Below are 27916 nucleotides of genomic sequence, written 5' to 3' on the forward strand. Positions count from 1 at the left end.
AGTGTGACTCTCTTCACACAAAAGAAACTCCTTTTCTTTTTGTCTTCAACTCCAAACCAGGAATATACACCGTTTTCTACATGTACCGTATAAATATACGTATTTCTTTCTTAATCATGCGAGAGAGAGAGAGAGAGAGAGCGTGGAGTATATCAGAAGCCTCAGTGCCTTACTGTTTCTCTGATTTTGATGCATTGCAGAAGAAGCAAAAAAAAAATAAAGAACTGACTAAAAAAATATAATAAACAAAAAAAATGGCAGAAAAAATTTATATAGAGAGATAGAGAGCGTTTATGTTTTGGCTAACCCAAAGTAAAATCTCTATCTCTTCTGCATTTTGGGTTTTTCTTTTTTCCCTCTCACCCTTCAAGTTTTAACAGAAGAAACCAGGTGGGTCTTTTTTATTTTTGCTTTTTTTGTTAAAATTTTTTAGCTCTTTTATTTTTATTTTTATTTTTATCCATATACATTTTTGAGCATCTGGGATATCAAAATGGATTTTTGCTTGAAAACCAGTTTTAAGTTTGACTTCAAATGTTGTATATGCTTGTTCTTATTGATGCAAGGGTCTTTTTCTTTTTTTTTTTTTGTTAAATATTGGTGCTTTAACCATTTTTTGAGTACCCATTTGATGCCTTTGAAGTAAATCTTTTTACATCTTGTTTTGATCAAGCTTTCGTTTTGAGTTTCTTCTTCCTCTTCATCGGTTCATAATTTTTTTTTTTTATGTTTTCTCCTTTTGGATGTTCTCCCTTCTCTAGCTTGAAAGATCCTCAAATGTGTCTGATTTTTAGGAAGCTTTGAGATTTTGATTAATGATAATCTGGGGTTTGGTTAATGTTGATCATCACAATCTATGCTAGCCCCATTTTTACTCGCTTCTTGCTGGAGTTAAATGTAAATTAATGATCAGCTTTGTTGTTTCTTTGCCTTGTACGTTTATATAGTTCATTGTTGTATATCAGCTATTTAAAACGATTGCCTTTATTGCTGATTTGGATTTACCGTATCATGTTAAATGAAGGTCAGGAGGCTTTGTTTCCTTTCTTAGTTTCTTCGTGGTGCTCAAAATTATTTTTTGATGGAGAGTTTTTTAGAGCTCTATTGATATTTTCAAGTATTTTTGCTTCTCATCTTGCTTTGCTGATGTGATTCAAGGATCTGGTACTAGTTTTACTAAGCGAATCAGGCCAAACTTTTGTTTTTAAAGTGAAATTGTTATGATATTGTATCTGCTGTTGCATCGTAGTTCCCAATATGCTCAGTCTTTTGGGGCTTTTTGTGTGATTGAGTATAATATGATGATCTGGATTCATTTTCATTTGCCCCTATCTGGACATAACTGCATACGAGCTATGTTGCCACTTCTATCACAGTTGATTTTTGTCATTGGGGTTAGCTAAATCAATGATCTTTATTTTTGGTAAGGTATTGCCATTCATTGTACTTGATTCTTTTTTGCTTTGGCCATTATATTTTTTGGTTTTGGCATCAATCATATTCGTTTTGTATTGATGGTTTCTTGATTCTAATGCAGTAAGAAATTGCTGGTTTTCTTGCTAGAAGATTGAGGTTTATAGATAATGCAGTGTAAGAAAACATACATCCTAGGCAAGTCTAATGGATGGTAATGTGATGGCTGATCCTGATTCAGAATCCTATTTTCAGTCTGATTCATTGGGTTTAAGGCATATTAGCAGCTCACTTTTCAATATTCCTGGTTTCCTTGTTGGATTTAGCACTAAGGGTTCTTCAGATTCTGATACGGTTCGGAGCCCTACATCTCCTCTTGATTTGAGAGTTTTTGCAAATTTTAGCAACCCATTTAGTGTTAGGTCTCCTAGATCATCATCCCAAATTGGTTATCAAAAGAAGTGGGATTGCAGTAAGATAGGTTTGGGCATTGTGAATCTGCTTGCTGATGAAATTAAATCAGATGGTGAAGACCTTGATTCTCCAAAGAGAAAGAATATAATTTTTGGACCACAGGTGAAGACTAAGTTTCCTTACTCTTCAAGGTATTCCCATGAATTCCTTGGTAATTCTATGAAATCCAATTCTTTGCCTAGGAATTACATAATTTCACAACTTTCCAAACCCAGAAAACCCAACACCAACTCAGGGGATTCTAGTTTTGTCTTTGGAAATGAGGAAGTGCCTTTAGAACCCAAATCAGATTCCAGCCGGCTTTCCCCTTTGTTTATTGACTCCACCAAAAACTCCAATTTGAGTTCCAGAAGTTTTTGTTCAGAGAATGGAACCACCAGCCTTAATAGTTCATCTCTGCCAATTGGCAGAGCCTTGCAAGTAGATGATTCTTTGGTAAGTAAACCAAGTTCACTTCCTATACCCGTTGGCCATAGCATGGGATCTCTCTCTGCACACGAGATAGAGCTTTCTGAGGATTATACTTGTATAATTTCTCATGGTCCAAACCCCAAAACAACTCACATTTTTGGTGACTGTATTTTGGAATGTCACAACACTGAGTTGACCAATTTTGACAAAAAAGCAGAGCCAGAAACCAAAGTGCCCCAACTGGATAAGAGCCCAGAGACTTCAACCCCTTACCCCTCTGATGAGTTTTTGAGCTTCTGTTACTCTTGCCAGAAAAAACTAGAGAAGGATGAAGACATTTACATGTACAGGTTTATACAATTTAGATCCCTTTGCTGCTTTTACAGTTGCATTTTGTTTTAATAATTGAGGCTGTTTTTTCTTCTTATTCTTGCAGAGGTGAAAAGGCATTTTGCAGTTTTGATTGCCGCTCTGAGGAGATTCTCACAGAGGAAATGGAGAAAACCTGTAATAATTCCTTCAATGGTTCTCCTGAGCAGAGTGATGATGAAGATCTCTTCCTAATGGGTATGCCCATTAACATGTAATGGTCTATAGTTGATTGCTTTTTGCAGGCTTCCATGCCAAGACTGATAAAATTGCTGCAAAGTTTAGCCTGGATCATCTGTTCATAAAGAGCTGTTTATGTGAATCTGTTTGCAGCCATGGATGATCGCAGCATAAATCATGAGTCATGGATAGCAAAGCATAGAGTTTGATTTATAGTCCGGGGATAGATATAATGTACTGTTGTTGCGTTATAATTTTGATTAGATGAGTCAGTAGTGGCCAGAAGCCCCATCTCATCAGTTTTCTTTTTTATATCATTTGTTACTGTTGCTCCTTTTATGAGCGGTTGTAGAAGCCTCTTGAACTTGAAGAACTCGTTGTTGAATCTTGAATGTATGTGGCATTTACTCAATTGAATGCATTCTCTTTCAGATAATTCTTTCTAGTCGGCAGCTGTCTTTACCTATTCTTTGGCAATATATGATAACAAATGGAGATTAACCTTATTGTCTGCAGTAAGTTCTAGCTTATGATTGTCATTAGGGTTAATCTGTTTGTGATTTAGTGATGTCAGTTTCTTGCAAATTTGGATTTATATGGTTGACTGGTAATGCTAAAGAGTATTGTCAGACGGATTGCGGCCCCTTCCAACAACTATAATTTGGGTATCAATGCTCGGGCCCAGCTATGCTTTTGTTCCGTTCTTCTGTGTGGAAGATACACTGACATCTTCCATTAATCTTGCTTGAAGTTTTTGTTGATATATCTGCATAGAAGTTTGCTTTTTCCTGGTGGCTTCTTAGAGAAGCCCATTGGTTGTGTCAGAAATTTGCGCCAAGGTCTTCTTCTCATCCAAGTTCTTGTAGAGAGTTAATTTTCCTGACTTTCTGGTAGCTGCCTTCGGTTCTGTGCAGAAAGTACATGTTGCATAACAGGGCAAGTATTTTTTAACGAAATGAGCTCTCAATTGAGCATAATGGAAGCATAGTCAAAGGCACTCACTCAAATGTATACGGGCTGAAAATCATTGCAGCTTTGCGCGTATAATTGTTCTAATACTAAAACCGCTTTGCAAAATCAAGAATTAGGACCGTGAAATATGGTCGTGAGGCAAATAAATATAATTAGTTAATCATTGATTAGGAAGCACCCACTTTTCAAAAAGACCACAAGCAGTGGTCCAACAGAGTCATCTTTGTGATAAGAAGCTGTGCAGTTTGCACCCCACTCAGTGGCCTGATTGATAGACCAACAATTAAATGTGGGTTCATTTCAATCCATTCATAAATGATGAAAAAATAGAGTGTGTTTAGAAAAATGGGGAGTGAAAGTGATATCATCTGTGTACAACTTTACACTTGGATTAATATCTTTAAATGTTTAACAAATGAGATTAGACAGTTTCCTGAGTCTACAACTTTCCTCTCTTTTCCTGTGTAAAATCTTCGCAGCTTTCAGTGCACTGTGAAGCTGACCGCTGATTTTGGTGAAATTGGTACTATTGCAACCGCTTGTGCATTTTTACAGAAAAAAGTTCCTGTGACGTGGCAAACTAGCCTGCGCAGCTTGAGGATAAAAGTTGCCCTTTTTCTTACTTGGCGATTTTGCATTGGTTTAAGGCTCTTGAATCTTGACCCACCTTACCTTATATGGGCCTGTTTGTTTCCTCATGGCTCAGAATTACTAATAAACCAAAGCAGGGTTCTGTCAACCCAAAGAGTAGTAGTAGTATTATTATATCTTTAATTTGTTTCTTAAACCCTGCACCCAGCAAATATAGGCAGGCAAAGCACTTCGGCATTTGATTTATTGGATCTCCCTCTTTGAAAATAGGATTCTAACTCCCTTTTCCAAATATAAAACAAATGGATAAACAAAATTTTCATTTAAAAATTTAAAATATTTATAGTCGAATCGGAGTTTTTCGGTAATTACACCAGCTAAAAGGGGCATTCCTGTCTTTTAAAGGTTTCCACTCACAAAAACGGAACCATAGGAAGATAGAGCAAAGCAAGAGCAGGCTTCTTTTCTTTCTCAGTGTGCTTAGTCTCTCTCAGGATCAAGAAAATCAATTGAAAAATAGAAGAAAAATAAAAAAGGGGAAACAGTCAATATGGTTTTTGTCATTGGGAGCTCTTGCTATTTGCAAACTCCCATTTCCAACCCTCAAATGCTGTTTTCTTCTTCTCAATCCGTTTTCTTTAACGTCAGAAATGCGGAAACCACGAGAAGAAGGAGAAGCATCAGGTATCCAATGGCTTCACTAGCCCATGGAGACCCACACGACGACGTTTCCAGCAAAAGGAGGGCGGTTCTTCTTGTGGGTATTTCAATTCTTCCTTTCTTGCAACTCAGAGCCCAAGCTCTTGACGGCTCCACCTTAAGTAAGTCCCATTTTAAAATGTTCTTTTTTCTTTCAATATTTAATCTTCTTAATCAATTTATCGGATTTTTTTTTTGAATTGGGTTATCGCTAAATTTGTCTAGGAATTGTCAAGTCAATGATATCTTGAAGTTGTATATATAAGCAATGTTTTAGTTTGTGAAATCTTCTTTTGAATTTTTATCATTTGGTTGTTCTCACAGCTTGTAAATTGGTTGCATGAATAAATTTTCTTTTTTTTACTTTCTCGAGTATACTAGTTTTCTTTTCCTGATTTGTTCTTTTATTAAGGTTAGCTAGAATGGAATTAACCATTTTATTTAATCAAATTATTGCATTTGGTTGAATGGGTTTTCTTTATTTCTTTATTTATTTATTTTTGTCTTAGAAGTTAGAATCTTTACTAGCAAGGTTTGGAGTCTGCACTTAGTTTTTAAAGAATTACTTGTTACTGCTTTTTTTTTTTTTTTACTTTTGTTTAGAGGGTGCTTTTGCTTTTCAAGAACCATTTCTTGATTCTTGGTTTGCTAGATAGAGGCATTGTTTATTTAGATGAACATTTTGTGTTTGAATTTTATCAAATAGTTGAGTCTGGTGAAATGTTTTGAAATATATCTACTTTATAATTTTTTTAAGTTTTCTATATTTGGAGTGAACTTAATTCACATCACAGTACATTGTTAAATGGTTCTGTAGGTTTTTTTCCTGACTCGATTTTGGAGTTGATGTTAATTCAGTGATTGCCAACCCTTTATCTATTTAGGGCTGGCTTGGTGCATAGATTGGATTGAAAAGGATAAACTTCATATTTCATGCTGTATTTTTCATTCTTTTTTTGTCTTTTTAACAGAAGGATGGAAAATTAGTTGGATTAGTTATCCTATATGGATAGTATTAGATAATTATATGTGGGCTAATGTTACTAATCAATTTTCTAAAATAAGATGAGATTGTTTTTGTTATGCATGCACTAAAATAAGTTAAAATATAGAAAATTTGCTAATCAATTTGTCTTGTCCTATCCTATCCATAAGCTTTTACACCAAAAGCAACCTTTATTAATTATGGTTTTTCAGTTCATATATATGTTAGATTATCAATATCAGTTACATAATTATCAACCTTAAGTAATTTTTTTCCTACTTGCATTTAATTAAAAGCAATTGGATGCATTGAGAGTAGAGGTGGCAAAGTATGCGGTTGGCCCAGCCTGGCATGCTATAGTGTCAGCCTTGGCAGTTGACACTATAGCAGGCTTAGCTGCCCTAGTGCGGTTGAAATATAGGCCATGCCACCATGACCCAGATTTTCTGGGAATGGCCTGCACGGCTTGTGACCCACTAGCGGGGCATGTTTTAGTGGGCCAGGCTGGGCCAAGGACGACCCAACATAATTTTTTTGGCTTTAATTGCTTTTTATAGTTTTTCTTATGTTTTTTAGTGTCACAATTATGATAGAGAGTAAAAAGGAAGAAAATAAACAGGCACATGGTTTTCATGATTTGGCTTAAAATGTGTATTTCCATGGGAAAGGGGAAAAAAATATCAATATCAATAAATAAATTTTGCAAACAATAATTAAGTCAAAATGCAACAAATAACAAATAAGAATTAACATATTGATATAGCGTTGTCATTTTCTGTCGACGACTTATCTTGTCCTCTTACATCTCGTAAGCGATCTTTGACTTCCAGTCAATCTTTTAGGAAAATACACATTCAACTGTTTTTGGTGCCGTTTTACTTCATTTCTTGTTGAGACTCCTCCACCTGCACTAAAACAAGTTTTTAACAGAATGTGGACACTGAATGCATTCGTAGATCACGAGCCATGATGGGAAGCTTGGGTCTATATTTTTCATTATTTCTTCACCATGCCAAAACATCAGAATTTTTTACTTCTACTCCTGAAAAATTTAACAAGTTGGTTTAAAATACAATTGAAGTTTAGTAAAAGAAGAAACATTTAAATAGGGACCATATGTTTTTTAGGTTTACGAATTCTACTTGAACAAGGATTAGCTTTGGAGGATGTATGTATCATTGAATGGAATTTTTTTCAGACCTTGATCTTTTAGGAGAAAATTAGTATTTTCATGTTGAGATTTGGGGGTGTCATCAGTAGTAAAATTAATGAAAATGTAACTATGAGATGATCCGATCATTATGCTTTGATTAATAAACCAAACAATGCAATAAAAACAACATAAATGTAAAAAATAATTGTTAAAAAATGTACTTTGGAGAGAGAGTTTTGCAGAATTTAAGACTTCTAGCTTAGAACCTTGACAAGTTTGGGACAAAAAGGGGTTTCAAATTATTTAAGGGTGTGGCCATGTGGGGGCATGTTGTTCAGAGATTTCTCCATGTGTATTTTGGTTTCTGTAATCTAACTTTGGTAAGCCTCCTTAAGGATCCAAGTATAAAAGTGATGCGTGTGCTAGATAACTTACCACTTTTATTGTTGTCTTGGAAAAGATGGTTAGTTAGATCAATTTTCCATGATAAGAGAGAGAGAGATTGCTAAGACTTGTGAAATTGCAGGGAGAGAGAGGCAGAGAAAGAGAAAAAAGGATGGAGAAGTAGAAGAAACAATGGAGCTGCCAATGGCAGTTGCTAGTGGTAAAGCACTGGCACTGGTTGCCTTTATCTTGATTTCTTTTATTGTTCCCCTTATTATGGTTAAGAATTTTGTTTTAACTTTTATTTCTATGATACAATTGAGAGTTAATTATTTATTTAGTCCCACCCTGTTCCTAGAAAAAAAGGAGAAACTCTACCTGATACTGGTAATAGAAAAACCTTGTTAGGAGTGTTTGGTCAGTAAAAGTCCAACAGTGCATTGAAACAAATTAGTAAGAGATGGCCTGATTGAGAGTTTAGTAAAATGCTGAGTGACTTGTTTTGATATCACAAAAAATTACCTTGCATGAAGAACAAATTAGGTATGATGCCACAGCTTCTGGACTAGTTGTCTTGAGGTCTAATTTCAAGTGAGGCTCATATAACTATTGAAGTAAATGGCTAGCATTGTAGCTCTTCCCTTTGATGTTCAAAACAAAGGCTTATGTCCATGTTTCTTTTAAAGTTAATCAACTTACTATTTTCTTTAAGTTTTTTTGGCATATTATTGGGTCTCTTATGAAGGTCTTGTCTGCATTCTTCTTCTTTAAGTCCTTTTACTAGGGTTGGCCTAATGATTTTTTATCCTTCTTCGTTTTCTGTTTGCTTATGATGTTTATTCATCTTATTTCAGAAGGAAGTGAGGTAAAGAAGCCAGAGGGAAACCAAATAGCAGAAAGTGAGCTAAACAAACCAGAGGCAAACCAAATAGCAGAAAGTGAGCTAAACAAACCAGAGGCAAAGGAAAAGCCAGAGGTCTGAATCACTCTTACTTTATGATCCCATCCATTCTATTTGCTTTCATTATGTTTACTTCTTGATTTTGTGACCTTAAGTTTCAAAAAATCTCAATTGGTAGCTTGCATGGACAGGAAGCAGGGGAAGATATACCATCTAATCCCTTTCTATCTCTCCTTAATGGTCTTGGAATTTTTGGTGCTGGTGTGCTTGGTGCACTCTATGCTCTGGTTCAGAAGGAGAAAAAAGCAACTAATGAAACCATAGAATCGGTAAGTCATCACTTACCTTCAAAGTTAAATTTTGTTACGGACTCATTGTTTCATAGATGGCTTTGAGCATTCAAGAAGAATTCTATGGGTATTTTTTCATTGAAACAAATTATGAGAGAATATAAATAAGGAAATCTCTGTTCCCTCCTTCTTAATACTCAGATGCGTTTCAACAAAATTATTGTCTCTCCCACCCACTCCCCAAAACCCCTAGTCCCCTCCCTACTCCCCTACCTCCTACCAAGAAATCTTCTCTCCCACCCACTCCCCAAAACCCCTAGTCTCCTCCCTACTCCCCTACCTCCTACCAAGAAATCTTTCTTCCAAAATAGAAAGGGAAAAAGAAATAGAAGAAACGAGATCAAAGAATATTTTTGATATTTCCCCTTAATATAATGCTTGCAGTTCTAAATTATTTTATTCAACTTCCATTATTGAAATACCTGTTTTTAGGATTGGTATACAATTAATCTTGTTCTGGTTGGACATACAGATGAAGATCAAATTGCAAGAAAAGGAAGCTGCAATATTTTCAATGGAGAAAGACTTTGAATCAAAGCTGCTAAATGAACAGGAGAAACAAACCAAGCAACTCAAAGAGGCAAAGGAAGAACAGCTGTCTTTAATGGATCGACTAGATTCAGCTGACAATACAATTACAGGCTTAGGGCAGGAACTGAAAAATGAGAAGAGGTTAATTGAGAAGCTTAAAGTGCAAATTGACAGTCTTCAAAGCAACCTCACAAAGGCTGGAGAAGAGAAACGATCTCTTGAAGAAGAACTGAAGGAAAAGCTTGATTCAATTGGTGTCCTACAACAAAAAGTTAACTTGCTCAGTTCAGAACTTAATGATAAGGAAGGTAACATTCAAACGCTCAACTCTTCCCTTGTTGAAAAAGAATCAGAGTTGAAGAACTTGAACAGTACCTTCAAGCAAACAAAGGAAGAACTTGGGAAAGCACATACAGAGATTGAAGGTTTGAAGGAAGAATTACTGAGAAATCAAAGTGAACTTGAATCCATGAGTTCTGTGGTGGATGAATTAAATGCAAGGATAAGTTCTTTAATGGTTGAAAGGGATAATTCTAAGCAGGAATTTGGTGCTCTTCAGGAGGATTACAATGATCTGAAATTGTCTTCTGAAAAGAAGGCAGCAGAAGTGTCTAAGCTTTTGGGGGAAAGAGAAAAAGAAATTCACCAGCTAAAGGATAAACTCGAGCTTGCTCTAAATGATGTAAGTGAGAATGAAGCAATTTTTGCTGATTTGAACAAGGAAAAGGAACACCTAAAGAGAGCACTGGAGGTGGAATTGCACAATGTAAAGAACCTGAAAGAAGAACTTCAACTTGCTGAGGAAACCATTGCAAAGACCAGAAGTGAGGCTTCTGATGTGTCCAAGCAACTAAAACAATCAATAAAGCATTGTAAAGAGCTTGAGTCTGAGGTTTCTAGGGTTAGGGCTGAGTTTGATGAAGCTAAACTGAGACTGCAGGGTAGCCTTGATGAGGCAGAACACAGTGGCAAAGTGCTAGCCAGTGAGCTCACAACTGCAAAAGAGCTTCTGAAGAAAACTAGGGAGGAGCTGCAGATTTTTTCTCATGAGCTGACTGCTGTGAGTGAAAATCGGGATAGCCTTCAGAAGGAATTAGTTGATGTTTATAAAAAGGCAGAAACCACAGCCAGTGATTTGAAAGAAGAGAAAAAGATTGTTTCTTCTTTAAACAAAGAACTACAGGCTTTGGAGAAGCAGATTGTGAAGGACAAAGAAGCAAGAAAGTCACTCGAAACAGACCTGGAAGAGGCTACCAAGTCACTTGATGAGATGAACCGAAATATATTAAAACTTTCTGTAGATCTTGAGAGGGCCAATGCTAAAATATCCAGTCTTGAGGATGAGAAAATGGTGCTCTATAAAACACTAACAGAGCAGAAGAATGCATCAAGAGAAGCCCGGGAAAACATGGAAGATGCTCATAACCTTGTCATGACACTTGGCAAGGAAAGGGAGAGTTTGGAAAGGCGAGCCAAGAAACTTGAGGAAGAACTAGCATCTGCTAAGGGTGAAATATTACGGTTGAGGAGTCAAATAAATTCATCCAAAGTTGGTGTAAATGATCAGCCTCAACAGAAGGGTGAAACTGAAGCAAAAGTCACCGTCAGTGCAAGGAAAAGTACGAGGAGGAGAAAAAGTAGCTCACAATGAGGCTGTGAACTATCCTGAGCTCTGATATTCTTCTCCTGGATTATGATTGTTGTTATGATATCCTTCAAAGCAGCTTTCTTTAGCCGCCTTCCCTAACAAAAATTTTCACGTGCCATTCCATTGTTACTGTATAAATCTGACACCGAGGTATGGCAATTAAGGAATTTACTTTTGCATGTAAAGATCATTGGTTCACTTTTGTACTGATAAAATTCTAACACAGGTTCTCAAGAATATTTTTCTCCCCCAACAATGAAAACATCAACCTTGTGCATGTTCATTGGGAACTTAGGAGCAGTCTGGTGTACATTTCATTGCCTGGATGTCAGATACTGTTTCCTGCCTAAGAATGCGTCTCTTGGGGTAATTGAGATAATAACTTAAAGATTTAATAAAAAAAACCCATAGTTTTCCTAGATCCTGAAACAATCTAATCAGTGTTGGAGAAAAAAGATTTGATAAATTGTTGAACAAAATGAAAATAAACCATTGAATGAATTTGCCATCGACCACAGTGGGAGTCGAACCCACGACCTTTTGATCCGAAGTCAAACGCGCTGATCCACTGCGCTATGCGGTCGGGTGAGATGAGGGGCCCTAGTTGTAAAAATCACAATTATTCAAACACAGCCGTAAATAAATCCACTAACCTCCGTGTAAATTTTCATTTATTTATTTATTCTTTTAAAAATCCTCAATCCCTCGCCAAAGTTCCAGCGCAGTGGAGGCTGGAGCCTAGCAAAGGCAGAAGAACAGAAAAAACCTTTATACTAATATGAAAAGAAGTTTAATGAAATAAGAATTTGCAGATTTGTTTCAGGTTTGCGGCTCCCTAACCTCTCCCCTGTATCGATCTCGGCGGTTAGTTTCAATCTTCCTTTTGGCTTTTCTTTTGTTTATTAAATCAAAATCTGAATTTCATTTAAGTTAGCTGGACAGAGGAAATCTTTTTCTGTTTTTTTGCTTGTTTCTGTTTTTAATTTACCACAAGTAACAGATGGTTTTTATTCTCAGATTCCCTCGTTGAAAGGGCCTTTCAGATTCGGGTTTGTTTATCTCAGGACTCACTGATTCACCAGATCCGAGCCCGCCAAGTCTCATTTCTGGGTGCACTGAAAATTAAACCTCAAAGTCAATTTTAGCATTGAAATTTTCTTTTTCAAAAACTGGGTTTTCCTTAACTTCGTAAAGCTCCACCCTGGCAACCAACGTTTTGGCTTTGATCCTTTTAATTTCCTGAGAATTGGTTGTCGAAGAGAATTATTCAAAGGAATTAGTTTTTTAGGATCTGATGCTTGGGTAGAAGGAAAATTTAGTATCCTTTTGAAGAATTAGTTTGGAAATTCTTTAGATTTTTGCTGATCTGGGGGTCTTCGGAATTGGAAGAGGTATTTTAATTGTAGTCATGTTCTATGGTGCGGTGGTATGGGACCCTTGGCTTATTGTAGCTCAAATTGTTTGCCTTCAATGTTTATACTACCTTAGTCTTGGAGTCTTCTTGTCCTTTCTTGTGGGCACTCGGGTTTCTCGAATGAGTTTGGTCTATTTCTTTGACTTTGCTACTGTTACTACCTCTACTGTTACTGGCTGGTGTGTTATTGCTTCATTCCTGCTCAGCTCAATTGCAGGGTGAGATATGTAATTCCATCTTTAGTTTTTTTTAATTATGTTTCATTCTGATGCTTGACTGCGTCTGCTAGCATGAACTTTTGAATGCATTTGTGAAGAAATGGTTGGTTCGTATCTGCTGCTATACAGATGTACTAATTGTTAGTTTTGCTTGAATACGAATAATTGTTTTCACAAAAGAATGATAGCGTTAAAACTTCCTCAAATAGGGCCTAATTTATTCATTCTAAAGGCACTATGGTTCCTCTGTTACCTCACCAATGTTCCCTTGTCCGTAATACTCATCCTTGTAGCACCTTTAAGTTGGTTGTGAGTAAACTACGAAATTTCCGTTTCTCTTGTTTCATCCTTGATTCTAGGTTGTAAGACTGGCTTTGATCAATTTAGAGATTGCATGGTACCCTTCTGATGTTTGGTCTGAGTAACTTGTTTTATAAAATGTATCTGGTACTAAAACTAAGATTTAGAAAGTTTTTCAAATGAATTTTGAAATTGAAACATGAGAAGATTGAATTTGTACATGTTAGAACTAAGCTTAAAAGCTATTTACCTCCCTGTCCATGTCATACATCTGTTATTGTGCTGATTCAGTTGGTATTCTGTATGAGGGAGAATTTGTTTAGTTGGGAATTAATGGCGAGAACTAGATATTGCGTCTGTGCAGATATTGTGTATTTTTAAACTAAGTGGTATTAAGAATTTCAGAGATATTAATACTAGACATTTTCTAAACTTAGCTCATTTTAACTTGCAATTTTGTTTTATTTGGATTTATGCAGAGCTGGGTACATGCTTTATGTGATTGAAAGGGCAAAAAAGTGCTTGGATTTTTCAGCCACCCTCTATATTATTCATCTTTTTATATGCATCGTATATGGAGGTTGGCCTTCCTCAGTAACATGGTGGGTTGTGAATGGTATTGGAGTTGCAGTGATGGCTTTGCTAGGTGAATATCTATGCATTAGACGGGAACTGAGAGAGATTCCCATAACACGATACCGATCAAGTAAGAAATAATCTTATATTTGTTAGAGTGACTTCTTAAGATAATTGTAATGTGAAATTGTCTGTCCTTTTCTTTTGGGACGCTGGTGGGGTGAAATTATCAATGCTGGCTCTCCAACTTATTATTTCTTGAATTTGTGGAATTGCGATTTATTGTCCCAGCCCTTCTTAATTTTTCTGTTTGATGGTTGGTCTGCACAATAAATTGTGCATTGTGCATTGTACTTGTTGGTATTATGCTCAACTGGTGTATGAGGATTTTCCACATCAACTTCATCAATGGTTGGGGCTAATTCATGTCACTTGTCTTTTTGGATGTTGTTGGCTGTTGTCTCTTGTTCTTTTCTTTTGCTTCTTTAGTGGGCGGTTGCAGCATTAGTCTCTTGCTTGCACATCCTTTTCCTTCTATCTATACAATGTTGTTTTAGTGCAAGGATTTGGAACATTTTATGATTTTTTTTAAAAATTTCTGAAACATTGTCCTTGAATTTCAGTCATGATTTAATAGCGGTTGGGAAATTTTTTTGGTTGGATTGTATCAGTGAAACTAATGGAGGCATTTCCAGAAAGTGTTTGCCTTTTAATGCGTAACCCCCTTATCATTAAATGTAATGCCAGTTTTCATGTTAGTTAAATAAGAAAATATGAAGGTTACTGAATTTTGTAAAGTTAAAATGATAATAGTTCAAATACTTGACCCTGTTTACTTGTTGAACCAAGACCTCCCTAGTTTTCAGATTGAACTTTAATTAGCCACAGTATTTACATTTTTTTCCTTTTCAGTGTTCTTTATTATTCTTATTTTTCAATTGTCATAATATTGGCTAAATTTTTGGATCTATTTTATGCAGATGTTTGACTGACGAAGAATCAGGTTGAAAGAAATTTCTTGTGGGATTAAAATTCTTTGTTTTCCACTGCTTTGGAGGAGCTGAAAGGCTTAAATTTTTAGATGCCAAATCTAATTTTCAATGAGAAAGAACTAGCTTAAGTTATGGAATATATTTCAGTGCTTTTGGAGATTGTAGTGAAGTGCTTCTGAGATGATAGAGAGCAGCCATAAAAGTTTGGGATAGTGGTGCCTAAGTGATGTGAAGCTGGAGCACATAAGGCTAGGTATGCATTTGTATGAGGAAAATCCAAATGTACAACTATAGGTGACTTTGAGAAAGATTATACATTGCGTCTGATAGTGGTTTCTGATTTCATCTGCATAGTTAATTAGTTTTTCATTCTTTAATACAATTGTTTGGTTGTGTTTGTTTAGGTCTGCATATGATTTGGGAAATTTGGGGTTAATCTAAAATTGGGTATATACTACTATTGACTACTGAGTTATTTGCCCTAGTGTTCACGAGGTCAATAATGCAAGCTTGAGTTATCGTCTCGGGTTGTGTATGACTGGATGATTCATTTGCAACATCAGCTTGACTGTTGAATTATTGAACATTTATGCCCTGGTCCTGGAATGGGGAAACTCATCCTGATTACACTTGAGAAAAGTGTGATGAAAGGGTGCAAGAGGAGTAAGGGCAACCTTTCTCTCTACCCATTTTCCCCAGCATATTGGCACGATGAGGTGAATTAAAAGAATTAAAGTTGTAGTTATTGGCCTTTTAAGCTTTGGATAAAGTTTTCTTATTGCACAGTCATGTGGACTAATGCTTTAATGAACTGTGGCGGGGAAACTTTTGTTTGCAGTTACTAGTTGTTAGAGGCTTCAGGAAAACCTAGAACAGCGATTTCACTCGCAAGATGCACAAAGCAAATTGTTTCTTCAGCTTGAGTTGTTTCAATGGCGTGGCTGTTATGGTGAATATCATAAAATGTTGCCCATAGCGGCTACATGAAGGATTAAGAAACTTGTCAGATTAACATCCGTATGATTTGCTTTGAAGCTCTTGGATTCTTAACTGTCAAATAGTAAGTTTCCAGAACTCAAAACTTGAGATCCATGTCAAATCTCTCATGTCTAGCCAGTTGAAGATGATGACAACTTTGTGACTTGGGCTGGTAAAAACCCAAAATAAGGTGATTTATTAACATCAAAATTGATTTAATTTCTTACATCCATTTGAAATGAGCAGATAAATTTGGAACACCAGAGGAGGGGGCTTCAACTTGGTTTGGTAGACTGCATAAGTTGAAGAAGCTTAACTTTCGTTTCTCCACCAAACCAAAGCATAATGATTAACTGATTTGGGTTCCTCGCAAAATGAAAAGTAAAAACTACAAATCTTCCAAGACTGCCAACGGTATAAACGTGTTAATCGCAGTCTCTCCAATGTCTGCTGTGTCCTCTACAAAGTCATGGCTGAGGCTTCCATGAAGCTGAGATATCTGCCACGGCTTTCCCAACTGTGAGATAGAAGGCATTCATTCCAAACGACTCCAAGATTTTGGAGTGATGCAACTTTTCCGTCACACTTCCCACAGGATTTACCAACACAAGCTAGAATGGAAACATCACCATATAAGCAAACAGTTAACCTTTAAGCTTAGAGAGAAAAATGCATTGGCGACTATCATTACCTGAAGTGATCTTTTCTCCAGCATCTTTCTTAGTTCACGTACCATGTCGATGCCGCTTGTATCTATGGCTGTGACAGCTGACGAAATTGCAAGACCGTTCTATTAGCGAAACACACTTGGGAAATTCTTGGGAATCATATTTCACAACCCAGAGTCGTTTTTTTCTTCTAAATGAAAGGATTAATCATGACAGTGTTTTACAAGAATGAGCAAAGAGTTTCTGGACAAACTCACCAGTCATGTCAATGATTATACATTTCAAAGTGCTTTCACGGTTGGCCTTAATCCGTTCTTCCTCCTCTCGAACCCATCTTAATATCCTATAGCAAAGAAATTCCTTCAGTCCACAAGATCCTCTTATAAATCTGCTACACTAATTAAACATTCAGCCTACCCTACACTAGTATACATACCTCTCCTGTAGATAAGTGGAATTTGCAAAGTAGATTGGAGATTCAATGGCCAGTATGAGAAACGAACGGACCCTTGAAGCTTCTCTGTATCGGTTGAGGCTTTGGTATATCTCTGTTCTTGGAATATTCCCCAAGACCACAGTGTTTGGCCTGGTGACATGCAAGAGAATCTTGAATACAGAAACTCCAACCTGCATTTTCAGGCAGAAGCATTCGATTCCAACCAAAAAAAATTGTCAAATTTCATTGCTTCTACTCCATTTTGATGCTTTAATAAAATTAATGCTCAAGAGAAGAGAGATGAAAGCAATCGCTGCAAAGTTAAACGCTTACTGCAATGGCAAGTCCCAAAGGAACAGAAATGAAAAGAACCCCAAAGAAGGAACAAACACAAGCCAGGAAGTCGAGTTTGTCAACTTTCCACAATTTATATGCGGCTTGATAATCAATAAGCCCAATCACTGCTGTTATGATGATGGCTCCTAAGATGACATTAGGGGTGTAGTAAAACAGTGGCATGAGAAACAGCAGAGTCACAAGCACAGTTGTAGCTAATACTATGTTAGAGACTGCTGTTTGTGCTCCAGCATTATAATTTACTGCAGATCGAGAAAATGATCCTGAAAGACACGTTGAAGAGAATAGTTTTAGATGTTCAGCACCACTTTTGTTTATGAAGACAAATAATAAAGAGTAATCACCTGTTGTCACATAACATGAAGTGCAACAACCAGCCATGTTCATGAGACCAATAGCCATCATTTCTTTGTTTCCATCAACTTGGTAGTTCCTTAGAGAAGCAAATGTCCTTCCCACTGCAATTCCTTCCTACAAAACATAAAAACCATTTGGATATTAGAAAGACTAAACAGAAATTAGATTTCAACAGCAAGGATGCATAGTCATTCAAATCCACACACAATTGTAAGGAAGGGTAGGCCTATCCATAAAAAGCTATTTCTGTTATCCAATAATGTTTGGTAAGGATTTTAGATATCAAAGAATACATCAATGACAGTGGTGATTAAAGAAAAGCTTACAGTGAGCGACAAGATCCCAGTGATAATGCCGGTCTTGATAGCTAATGCAAGATATTGGCCATTAAAGTATAGCATGTTCAATGAAGGTGGATTCAAACCCTTTTGCAAATGGCCAATCTGTGGAAGAGAATAGGAAAGACACAGCTTAGATTCGAGAGAATTTTTCAAAAGATTTTCTTTTACATAAAAGTAGAATATAGTATCACTTCTTACAATTGAGATTCCATGAGGTTTTGATTTAATGCAGAAGACTAGAAGAGTTGAGAGAATCACTGATGTTAACGGGGCGGCTGCTGATACCCAGAAAAGCTTTGGTTTCCTCGTGCTCTGCATCAATGTTTTCAAACATCAAAACTTAAAGAACTAAGCTACAATCAGCACAAATCATTTTGTTGGTAACTAGAATAGGGATACTTACAATATGCCTTGTTGTCAACAGAAACAACAGGAAGATGGATCCCAATACAATAGTTTGCCAGGACCACTGCAGATGAATTTAACCAATATTACCATTAGAACGTTTGTATAGAAAAGTATTTATGAACGTGGAATATGTCTCTTTCTACCTGAAGCAATTATAAGCATTTTAATTAAACTAAATAAAAATGAACAGAAGATATACAGAATCTATTAAAGGGCACTTGCCTCCTAGTAATTAATTCAGTGGTTGAGTTTATTGGATTTAAACAAAGCGGTAGATTGTCATTTGTAAAACTTATCCTAAGCAATGATTTGTCAAGTGCCCCTTTCCGACATTAATCACCAGGTACAGTTTCTTTGGCCAAAAAGCGAGAAGAGCACTTTCAAGATGCTGCTAAATACTAGCTTCGTTGACATTCTTCACCCCAATTGCTGACACCTATTTATTTAAAAAAGAAGGGAACAAAAAGGAAAGTGTACATTGCTTTGCCTTGATGAAGGCACTTACCTCTTTTCTATGGTCAAATACAGAGGTCATAACAGGAATGAGCTGCATCTTGCCAGTAAAATGAACAATTCCAAGCAACCCTTTCAGCTGCTGCAAGGACACAATGACTGCTGCTCCAGCCATGAATCCAATAAGAGTTGCCTTGGACAGAAAATCAATCACGAAGCCTAACCTGTAAATTATGAACCAGAAACAATTAACATGCCGATGGATAATGAAGTGGCTTTTGTCTAGAGTCCAATATGTCTAGGAATTCTTCTGATAATCCGAAAAAGGTGAATTAAAGTTAGGAACCCCTATGTTTCAAAAGGTATTAAGACAGAATGAAATGCATATCAGACTTTTTTCCACTGTGAAGGGAATTACATTGTGGCAACAGTTTTCAGTAATCTTAAGGATGCCACCATCAACTAATCCTCAAGAAAAATGAGCGAAAACAAATTTACTCTTCCGCTTAACTATCAAACTTGTATATTTCCACTTAGGACATGAAAGAAGAAAGGATACCTTAGCAGACCCAAAGATGCCTGAAATAAACCAGCAAAGAAGGTCGCAGTGAAGGCCAATTTTAGGTGGAGAATTGGCTCTTCAACAGGGGAAACACTTTCACTTAACATTGTGCCCATGACTAAGGATGCAATGGACACCGGACCAACAGCAAGATGTCTAGAACTTCCAAGGACAGAATAAATCAATGGAGGAACAAAGCTTGAATCTGCATGAATTAATGGAAAATTCATATTAATAAAACTTAATTTTATTTCACTTATCCATTACTGAATTCAATTACGAGATAAAGTAGTTCTGGTTCTGATACTAACATAGTCCAACAATAGGTGGCAAATTTGCAAGCTTTGCATAACTGATTCCCTGCAGTCGACCAAAACAAAATAGATTATTATCAAAGATTAAGGAGTTTTTTCAAATGAAGAATTTTGTAAAAAAATTATGATAATAATTTAAATATTTATTTGATCCACAATATGATTTGTTTAAATCAATGACCCAGTAAATGCCATGTTTGATATCCAAAAATCTTTAGCACGTGATATTAACCACAGCAGGACATTGAATTAAATTCACATGAGGATTGACTATTGAGAACACAAATCATCTTTAGACAAGTTCAGACCAACATAATTCTTTTTTTATTTAGAATATGATAACAATAAAAACAAATTCATTTTATTATTAAAAACTATATACAAAAACAAAAATCCAGTTCACATAAGCCACACTTATTCAGTGATAAACTTTTTTAAAGCTTAGCCACCCTAATGATCCAAAAGTAATGGAATAAATTCAGAAACATGTCCACTGATCCTAATTAGATGACAAAAACCCATGAACAGCCATGGGAGAGTGAGAAAGAGAGAGATGCTATTGTGCTGTTGTGTTCATGATAATTACCTGTGGGATTGCAAGGCTAGCAATGGTGAGACCAGAAATGATATCAGACCTAAACAGGCTGAGATTATACTCAGGCCCCCACTGGAATATTGGGAACAAAAACTGAAGTCCCAAAACCAGTTTCTTACACCATGTTTGCTTCTTGAATCTGTAGAGAGGATCATCAGGGAAGAAAATCTCTGAAAGCCTGTGTTTTAGCTTCTGGAAAGTGGTTTTCTGCGGTGGCAGGCAAACGTTGTGTATCTCCATTGCCTCAGGTGGCGGCATTGGTATCTCTGTTGAAACCTTGAGAGTTGTTGTTGTTGTTGTAGTACTTCCATTATGCCTTGAGAAATCTTCGACCCTGTTAGAGTTTGCACCCATTTCTTTTTTTCTTTAGTTTTAGCAGAGTAGAAGGAAAACCAAGCTCTTATTTTCTTTTGGTGAAGAACAAAGTTTTGCGTGGCTTTGGATTTATAGAGGAGAGAAACGGGCAGGGTATCTGTCAGATGGTAGTTATTGGGCAGTTGTTTGTATTTGGTTGAATGGGGCAGGTTAGTCTTCATCTTTTTTGGGGTTTAATTAAAACTCAGTGCCATGAGAATTTATGTCTCTAAACAGTATGGACTTGATGGGCCCCAAACAACACGTTTCCATTTGTTTCTGTGTAATTACACTACTTTTAGACTCTATTTATATGACTCTGGATTCTTTTTTTTCTTCTCCTTTCTAATTAATGCTTTTGAGTTTATGTATTCATTTTTTTTTTGAACGGTTTTTGGGTTTTATCTTCCCGGATTAAAGATAGCCTTGCTGCCATTTGTTTTCATGGAAGAATTTTTGGCCAAAATATTTAACCATGTGATTGGTAGACATATCAAAAGATTTTTAGTATTGTATGAAGTTGTAATGGGGTTCTTTGTGAAAGGGAGAGAAAACATTGTAAACAAGTAAAAATGATGCATTGAAGGCCATAGAGGAGAATATTGGAGTAGTTATTGAAGCACTATAATGTGCTTGGTTGGGAATAGAATAGTCATTCTCCTATTTCTAATCCTTTCTAATAATTTGTTTGCTTATCAGGAATTGCCATTCCTCATAAATGACTATCATTACTAAGAAACCTTAATAATAGTTATTTCAAAGATGGAGAATAGGTCAAAAATTTTATTAAATAAAGTTACTCTTAAATAAATTTAAAAAATTATTATCATAACATAACTTTTCTTTCTCTCTCTACCCATCTTTTACCTCTTTCCTTCTCTCTAAAGTTCTTCGATAGAGGGCGGCAATGGCACCATACCGATTGTGGGAAATGTCGATTGGCATTTCTTCACCATATTCAATTGCAAAAAATATTGATCTAGCAGTCTCTGGCTGGATTCAATCGTGGGAAGCGTCGATTTGGCACTCTAGCAACCAAATTTGGCTACAAGGAGCATTAGATCAATGCTCAATTATGCCGACCACATCTTTGGCGGCCGATCAATGAGAAGGAAAAAAAACAAAAAAAAAAACTACAATGGAAAAATATATAAAAAAAGAAAAGCTAAAAAATAATACCTTATTTTTTAAAATTAAATTAAAATTTTAATTATAAATTATTAATATTTTAAAAATAAAAATAAAATAATTATATATTATAATAAAAGATATTTTTATCATTTATTCATTGGTTATTCCTAAAACTATTCTTGTTAACCAAGCATGAGAATAAGTGATAATAGCAATTATTGTCTTATCCCATTTCTATATATTAAGCTATATAATAACTATTTCTTCTTTATTTTATTCTCTTGAAATAGTTATTTTATTTCCACCCTATTTCATCTTGTGAACCAAACATACTTTTGAGTGTTGTGGTAAGTGAAAGAGTATAGATAAAGAATAGAGTATTTATTGAGGATAAATAAAGAATAGGTGAGTTGTAGAACAATTGGGTTGCCAAAATAGTAGGGTAAGATTGAGAATAGGTAAAGAATAGGCAAGTAGTAGAATAACTGTATTATCAAAGTGGTAGAGTAAGACAGAATAGATGAGTGATAGAGTAAAGCTGAAAAGCATTAAGTAGAAGTGTTAAAGAGAGAAGTTAAAGAAAGAAGCTTTAGGTGAAAATGTTATAGCTCTGGAAAAGTGAAGCTCCCTAAATGAATTGTGAAGTGATAGTTATTCAAAAATAGATTTTAATGTGCGTAATGAATGATATTATTATGAAGAGTAATTGTTATTGTAATCAATTATAAGGATATTAAAATGATGATTTTATTACATATAATGAGTAATGGTTAAAAACTCATTATACGATTGTTGAAGTGATTGCGTGCAATAAGATTTGTACTTAAATAGAAGGTAATAGAAAAGAAATACACGTGAAAAAGCTATACAAGATAAGTTAAGAGAGAAAAAGGTGTACATGAACAAATACAAAAGAAAAAGGTGTGTGTAAATAAATACAAGAGAACAAAGTAAGAAGAGAAAATAATTATACTTTAGAAAAAGATTAAGAGAAAGACTTATTAACTATCTCCATATTTAAGCTACTAAATCAAATTCTTCGAAACATTTTAAGATGAAAGTAATTCGTGAACTTTGCCAGTTATTCCAAGTTACTTCACTACTATCCATGTAATATAGTTATTCTACTTGTATTAATTATTTTGTATAGAGTAGCGTTCCATTTATTTTAATTCTTTTGCGTGAGGAAGTACTTCACTAATTTTAATTATTTTATGTGAAGTAGTGTTTTACTTATTCTAGTTCTTTTCATTATTTTTCACATAACATTATGCTGTAAAACAATTTTAAAGAGAATTAGGTAGTGACCAAAATCAACTATTTACTGAAATTATTTTAGATTTAGTTTGTCTAATAAGTATAAACAAAAATAATTCTATGTAAATTCAGCATACTTTTATACATGAAATCCTAACATAATTGGATTAGCATGCATAATCAATATTATCTTCCTTTTTTTTAATTAACATGTACCTTAAATTTTTTCTCCCTCTGAAACACTTTGCAATTCAGAACGAAATGAAGGGTTTATGGAAAATTTTGTCTCAGCTGCAAGTACATTTTCCTTGGCTTAGTTGGCAACAGATTTTATATGAGCTTGACATTATTCAATCGAAGATATACATATTTTTATAATAAAATAAAATACTCATTTATTCACTTAAATTTTTAAATAAAATTTATTTTAATCAGTCAAATTATGTTTTGACCAATAATATTTATAAAAGCTAATGTTTTGATTACTGAACTGTAAAAACTATGGATTATTGGACGTGATTTTCAAATTAGTTAATTTTGACCTCATGGTATGTTCATATTTTCAAATTATTTACTTATTTTTATGAAAGTAAGTTATTTATTAAACATCATTAACTTAATATAAATCTCATATTAACTTTTACTGTCTTGAATCAATAGTTTTAAGCACATTACTAACTTTTTAATTGGGAAATTACGAGAAACAAACATTAGGAAATAGACATGGTGTTCTATACTTTTGTAGTGTTGCGGCTAATGCCTTGCTAAAAAGAGATGTGAAGAAGAACATGTAACATTCCAACCCAACTGCCTTACAAAAAGGAGTATATATTTGTTTGAAATCTTTGTAATGATATTTCTTTTGACATTAATTAATTCCCAATGGTTAGGTTACTCTAAAAAAGAATTGCCATCAGTTATAAATCCTTCTTCTTTCCCTTTCTTTGTTTCTCATTTTTCACACAGAAACAAAGAGATTACCAAATCAAAGTAAGAGTATCTATATAGGGGTGTGCATGGGTCGGTTTCGGTCGGTTTTTCTTCAAAACCAATCAAAAATTTTTGGGATATAACCGACCAAACCACAATGATATAAAGTCGGTTTCGGTCAGTTTTTTAGAAGGTCGGTTTCGATCAGTTTCAGTTGGTTATATCTCAAAAATTTGGACTCGAGTGGGGGGGTGGAATCAGGTCAGGAGTCGGGACTCGTGGGAAGAGGGGCCGAGGGGAATCAGGTTCGGAGTCGGGACTCGTGGAGGGGGGGCCGAGGGGCCGAGGGAATCAAGTGGGGAGTCGGGACACATGGGAGGGGGGGCCGGGGGAATTAGGTTGGGAGTCGGGACTCATGGGAGGGGATTTCGTTAAGTTGGAGGGTGGCGAAGGGAATTAGGTCAGGACCGAGTGGGAAGGGGGGGGGGTGGGGGGAAGTAGTGAAGTGCTGTCGGGGCAGTCGGGTGGGGGCTCATGGGTGACCTTGCCCAAAGAAAAAGGTTCGGTTTTTTCGATCGATTCGAGAGAAAAGGATTTCTCTCGACGATCGAGTCGATCAACCGACGAGACCGATCGACACAACCGACAATTGCAAAAACAATTATCGATTGTAACCGTCGGTTATTATAACCGACGGTTGCGATCGATTAGACGGTTCCAACCTACCGTTGCTCAGTCCTATATCTATATATATTGGTAGAAAGAGTAGTATATATTGAAGTCGTCAGAAATTTTGTAAAGTTGGAAAGGGCAATCTACCGCCCAAAAGCGGCTGCTTAAAGTGAAAGCTGTCCTTTCAGGAGGGTCCTGGGGAAGCTATATATATACATCTATAGAAGCTGTGGCTCCCCGAAATAAAGTTTATAAGTGGCTAGAGTTAGGTCAATATTATCACTTTTATGACTTTTGGCTTGTTGGTTCAAGTCTTGTAGCATGGCCCTTGGCCCTATCAGAATTAATTAAATAAGATTAATGCGACAATTTTCAGGTTGATAATCGCTTCTTGCAGAGGAATAGTGGAATATCTCAAAGTACCAATTTTAGGTTCCCTTCAAACAAGATTGCGCACTCAATCCAGACCGTCTAATCGATGCTAGCTTTTGCTCCAAATAAGAAAAAGATTCTAGCCCAACACTTTTTCTGGCTTTTTCCTTCTCTGCTTTTCGCCTGTATTTTTATTCTCTACTCCACAAAGCCATTGCTTGTGTATGGTGTTTCAAGGCAGACAATTACATCCCTTTTAATCTCTTCTATTTCCTTTCATGCAATAGCAACTTTTTGAGCATCAAGGCCGGGCTTCACTCTTGATATGGGTTGACGCTATTTTTACATAAACTAACACCAAAACAAAATGAAATATTAACCTTAATATAATACACTGCTAGAATTCTTATTCAATGTGTAGTCATCATGATGTCTGGCTGTAGCTTTTTTCCTACCAGTGAATCTAAATTGCACGCTGGTCTTACACAAATATCTGTGGAGTTGTTAATCTTAATAAGCAAATTACTAACCAGCCAATATTGAATTGCCAAAAGCAACCACGAGGAGTGATCTTTTGAAAATCATGTCACAATAACAATAGCAAAAGAAGAAGTCTCCAAGCACCTAACTCTTAACAATTGGATATCGTGAAGCAGTCCTGAATTACCCTGCCGCGGTATGCATTTGACTATAAGTGCTTTGCTTTTGCTAGAGAAGGAAACATCAGAGAAAGGCAGCACATTTTATATAAAAAACAAAACAAACGAAGATTGCTAACGAAACCAGTCTGCTTGTCTCACTTTTGGTTACAAACTGGTTGGTTCCAATTTGACCAATAGTGGACCTGATTGAAAGTCGAATCAAAAGAAGGACTATGTAGAGCAACTTGGTTGTTTAGTGGTACTGAATATGAATCATGAAGTATGGTATTTTTTTAATTTTGGTTCATTGCGCATGTGTCGTGTCAACTGTTATTCATGTCCTGATCAGTGCTACAAGTAATTTGTGGGAAGATAATGTATGGAAACACGTTGACACTAAAATAAAGCTGAGCCTCACATAGTGAAACGCAGAAGCTGAACTAAATTGGCGGAGAACCGAAGAAGAAGCTGATCATGGTCATAATTGAGTACATTTTGGTTTTCGCGTTAGGCTGATGTGAAAGCAATGAGGAAGGCAACGATATCTGTTTCTAATGTGGTCAAAGAGGAGGGATTTTGCTTTATGAAGCCAAGGTGTAAGGCTGCAAAAATATAGTTACAGTTGACTTGCCTTGAAGGATATATATACATATATATAGCTGGTGGCTCAGGCAAATATGCTTGCCCCCCACAATTCTATGCTTCAGCAATCCTTTCTGCACTGTACAGCATATGATAATGGATGATTAGAACAGACAAGAAACTAACATGTTTTAAGGCCTGTGAATTAGGGTTATCTAGCTCTTGGTCCTTTCATTAGCATAAGATAAGCCGCTTTACTCTACTTGACTTTGAGGCATCTTGGTGCTAGTGCTTATAAGTTTTTTGGAAATAAAAAGATATAGTTCCAACTTCCAGCGTGTTGTGAACAGCAATTAATGGAGTGATAATAATCAAACAGTGCTGCAATAATGCTATGTGCTTTCTGTGTTGGATTGAACTTACTAAATTAGAGCACCTTCCTTCTATCAAAGAAAAATAAATTACGGCACCTTTCTTTTGACCAAAAGGCAGTTCACTTGTAGGCCTACCATTAGCAAAGGTGTAATACTTTTGCATGCCATCTGTTATCTAATCTGGAAAAAACTTGTATTTAGACTTTAAAGTGATCTTAAAGCAAATGGCATTTTATTCAAATTCTGAGAACTTATCACAATTAGAAAATTAGATTTGTACAATAGCATGCCGGTATACATAACATCTTAGATCGCTATCGTTGGATGCTCTGGATGGCAGTGTCTTACAAGTTATATTGTTGATTGATATGATCATAGACTTTGATAGGGTATAGTCGATACGTTCGTCTTGTTCGGGGGTGGCTTATCTCTGAGGATACTGCTTGTTCCGTGAAGAAAAAGCTGTCGTTGTTTTGCCTTATATTACCATCTCTTCGTGGGCAAAGTACAGCTGAAACTTTGTTTTTGTGCAGTGGCTCTTCTTTCTTGTGATGCTGCCATTTACCGATTGACCAGCCCCATTTCTTTTGCAAATGTACAGTTTCAGGCTTTATTCAAAGCTAGCTCTTATGCCAAAAGAAGTCTTTTACAATCAAAGTTCAAGATTTTTCATGGCATTCTAGTTTCTGCTATCAATAAAATACCAACTTTAAAAAAAAAGGGAAAATTCAGGTCTGGTGGTCTAGATTCTTGTTTGCAAAGTCTAAATGAGTGCTGAAATATAAAATTATTTTGGCACAGTTAAATTTCATATCAATTATAATAGTAATATTGGCTGCTCTAAAGCACATGGCATGTCTAGCTGGTGCCCAGTGACGAATTGGTAAAAACAAGGCAACCGAAAGTGCCACACGTCATTAATCAGATCTTTTTCCCCCGCATGTACATTCATTGCCTAATTTATACAATGGAAGGCAAGGCAATCTGCGCCTATACCGTTTTATCTGTTCTTCCCTTAGATCTCGAAGTGAACCTAAATATTTCTTATGCAATAAAGTAGGACAAGGGTATAAAGTCATTGGTCCATTAGTCAACTTACTCACCCTTTACTTTATCAAAAAACACAGTCTCTCCAGTCTTCTTGCATTGTATTTCTGTTGATCAATACACCTTTTTTTTTAAATTTGATTGATAGCAGGCAGCAGACAAGATATATATATAGTGGAGAACCAGAGTTAAAAAATGTCCAAGTGCATGATGATTAGGAGGCAAATGTGATCCAGGCGGCTAATCTTTTTCACGGTCCCCATAGTTTTCACGGCTAATCTCAAGTGCATGATGATTGGACATGTTTTGATGGGGAGTAAAACCTGAGTACAAAAACACAGGAGAAAAAGTTAGAACGTTAAAGTTGAAGTGTACATGTCCAATTTCATGTTTTGATCCTCAGGCCAAGAATCGCTGACAGTCAAAAGTTTACGCCGTATTGAACGATCAGTGATTCGTCTTCCCACAAAATAATATCATCAGCCACTAGAATATTAAGCCAAAAGAACCCTTTTTTTTTTTTTTT

The 27916-nt window shown here is 35.9% G+C and overlaps 4 protein-coding genes and 1 non-coding gene across 12 annotated transcripts; 3 read left to right on the forward strand and 2 right to left on the reverse strand.

Moving 5' to 3' along the window:
* The first annotated feature begins 177 nt into the window (after nucleotides 1-177).
* On the forward strand, nucleotides 178-3283 carry LOC110427472 (FCS-Like Zinc finger 10). Of its 4 annotated transcripts, none has more exons than XM_021443014.2 (4): nucleotides 178-1428; nucleotides 1538-2648; nucleotides 2735-2865; nucleotides 3001-3283. In XM_021443014.2, exons 2-4 carry the CDS (start codon nucleotides 1621-1623, stop codon nucleotides 3054-3056), a joined length of 1215 nt encoding a protein of 404 aa, XP_021298689.1. In that variant the 5' UTR covers nucleotides 178-1428; nucleotides 1538-1620; the 3' UTR covers nucleotides 3057-3283. The 4 variants fall into 4 exon arrangements, with proteins under 4 accessions (XP_021298689.1, XP_021298690.1, XP_021298688.1 ...); XM_021443015.2 differs by having other exon boundaries at nucleotides 178-1423; XM_021443013.2 differs by having other exon boundaries at nucleotides 178-390.
* A 1589-nt stretch (nucleotides 3284-4872) lies between these two features.
* MFP1 (MAR binding filament-like protein 1) lies at nucleotides 4873-11426 on the forward strand. Of its 3 annotated transcripts, XR_002446282.2 has the most exons (6): nucleotides 4873-5231; nucleotides 7774-7851; nucleotides 8486-8607; nucleotides 8724-8861; nucleotides 9355-11211; nucleotides 11288-11426. XR_002446282.2 is itself a non-coding variant. In XM_021443075.2 (5 exons), exons 1-5 carry the CDS (start codon nucleotides 4961-4963, stop codon nucleotides 11062-11064), a joined length of 2319 nt encoding a protein of 772 aa, XP_021298750.1. In that variant the 5' UTR covers nucleotides 4873-4960; the 3' UTR covers nucleotides 11065-11277. The 3 variants fall into 3 exon arrangements, 2 of the variants coding, with proteins under 2 accessions (XP_021298750.1, XP_021298751.1); XM_021443075.2 differs by lacking the exon at nucleotides 11288-11426 and having other exon boundaries at nucleotides 9355-11277; XM_021443076.2 differs by lacking the exons at nucleotides 7774-7851; nucleotides 11288-11426 and having other exon boundaries at nucleotides 9355-11277.
* Nucleotides 11427-11570: 144 nt separating this feature from the next.
* TRNAR-UCG (transfer RNA arginine (anticodon UCG)) lies at nucleotides 11571-11644 on the reverse strand. The gene has a single exon. It is a non-coding gene; the product is annotated as a tRNA-Arg (tRNA).
* An 821-nt stretch (nucleotides 11645-12465) lies between these two features.
* LOC110427526 (structural molecules protein) lies at nucleotides 12466-15544 on the forward strand. 3 transcript variants are annotated; one of them, XR_016352053.1, is made up of 5 exons: nucleotides 12466-12693; nucleotides 13473-13699; nucleotides 14550-14814; nucleotides 14966-15277; nucleotides 15400-15544. XR_016352053.1 is itself a non-coding variant. In XM_021443079.2 (3 exons), exons 1-3 carry the CDS (start codon nucleotides 12470-12472, stop codon nucleotides 14555-14557), a joined length of 459 nt encoding a protein of 152 aa, XP_021298754.1. In that variant the 5' UTR covers nucleotides 12466-12469; the 3' UTR covers nucleotides 14558-14904. The 3 variants fall into 3 exon arrangements, 2 of the variants coding, with proteins under 2 accessions (XP_021298754.1, XP_089641606.1); XM_021443079.2 differs by lacking the exons at nucleotides 14966-15277; nucleotides 15400-15544 and having other exon boundaries at nucleotides 14550-14904; XM_089785480.1 differs by lacking the exons at nucleotides 14550-14814; nucleotides 14966-15277; nucleotides 15400-15544 and having other exon boundaries at nucleotides 13473-13710.
* A 454-nt stretch (nucleotides 15545-15998) lies between these two features.
* SULTR3;4 (sulfate transporter 3;4) lies at nucleotides 15999-20552 on the reverse strand. Its single transcript, XM_021443077.2, has 13 exons — nucleotides 20022-20552; nucleotides 19433-19481; nucleotides 19119-19326; nucleotides 18612-18783; nucleotides 18102-18167; nucleotides 17897-18010; nucleotides 17684-17800; nucleotides 17345-17471; nucleotides 16977-17263; nucleotides 16644-16834; nucleotides 16465-16550; nucleotides 16231-16307; nucleotides 15999-16150 (listed from the first exon to the last, which is right to left on the reverse strand). Exons 1-13 carry the CDS (start codon nucleotides 20382-20384, stop codon nucleotides 16007-16009), a joined length of 2001 nt encoding a protein of 666 aa, XP_021298752.1. The 5' UTR covers nucleotides 20385-20552; the 3' UTR covers nucleotides 15999-16006.
* Between the last annotated feature and the right edge of the window lie 7364 nt (nucleotides 20553-27916).

Source organism: Theobroma umbraticum, unplaced genomic scaffold, assembly GCF_002168275.2.
Source record: "Theobroma umbraticum cultivar Fairchild unplaced genomic scaffold, ASM216827v3 scaffold_34.0, whole genome shotgun sequence".
NCBI lineage: Eukaryota > Viridiplantae > Streptophyta > Magnoliopsida > Malvales > Malvaceae > Theobroma > Theobroma umbraticum.

Coding starts and splice junctions, on each gene's coding strand:
- LOC110427472 (XM_021443014.2), top strand. CDS start 1,621: ATGGATGGTAATGTGATGGCTGATCCTGATTCAGAATCCTATTTTCAG. Junction 2,649..2,734: donor GAAGACATTTACATGTACAG/GTTTATACAATT, acceptor TTATTCTTGCAG/AGGTGAAAAGGCATTTTGCA. Junction 2,866..3,000: donor TGAAGATCTCTTCCTAATGG/GTATGCCCATTA, acceptor ATCTGTTTGCAG/CCATGGATGATCGCAGCATA.
- LOC110427526 (XM_089785480.1), top strand. CDS start 12,470: ATGTTCTATGGTGCGGTGGTATGGGACCCTTGGCTTATTGTAGCTCAA. Junction 12,694..13,472: donor CTGCTCAGCTCAATTGCAGG/GTGAGATATGTA, acceptor GGATTTATGCAG/AGCTGGGTACATGCTTTATG.
- MFP1 (XM_021443075.2), top strand. CDS start 4,961: ATGGTTTTTGTCATTGGGAGCTCTTGCTATTTGCAAACTCCCATTTCC. Junction 5,232..7,773: donor TCTTGACGGCTCCACCTTAA/GTAAGTCCCATT, acceptor GTGAAATTGCAG/GGAGAGAGAGGCAGAGAAAG. Junction 8,608..8,723: donor AGGCAAAGGAAAAGCCAGAG/GTCTGAATCACT, acceptor TTGCATGGACAG/GAAGCAGGGGAAGATATACC.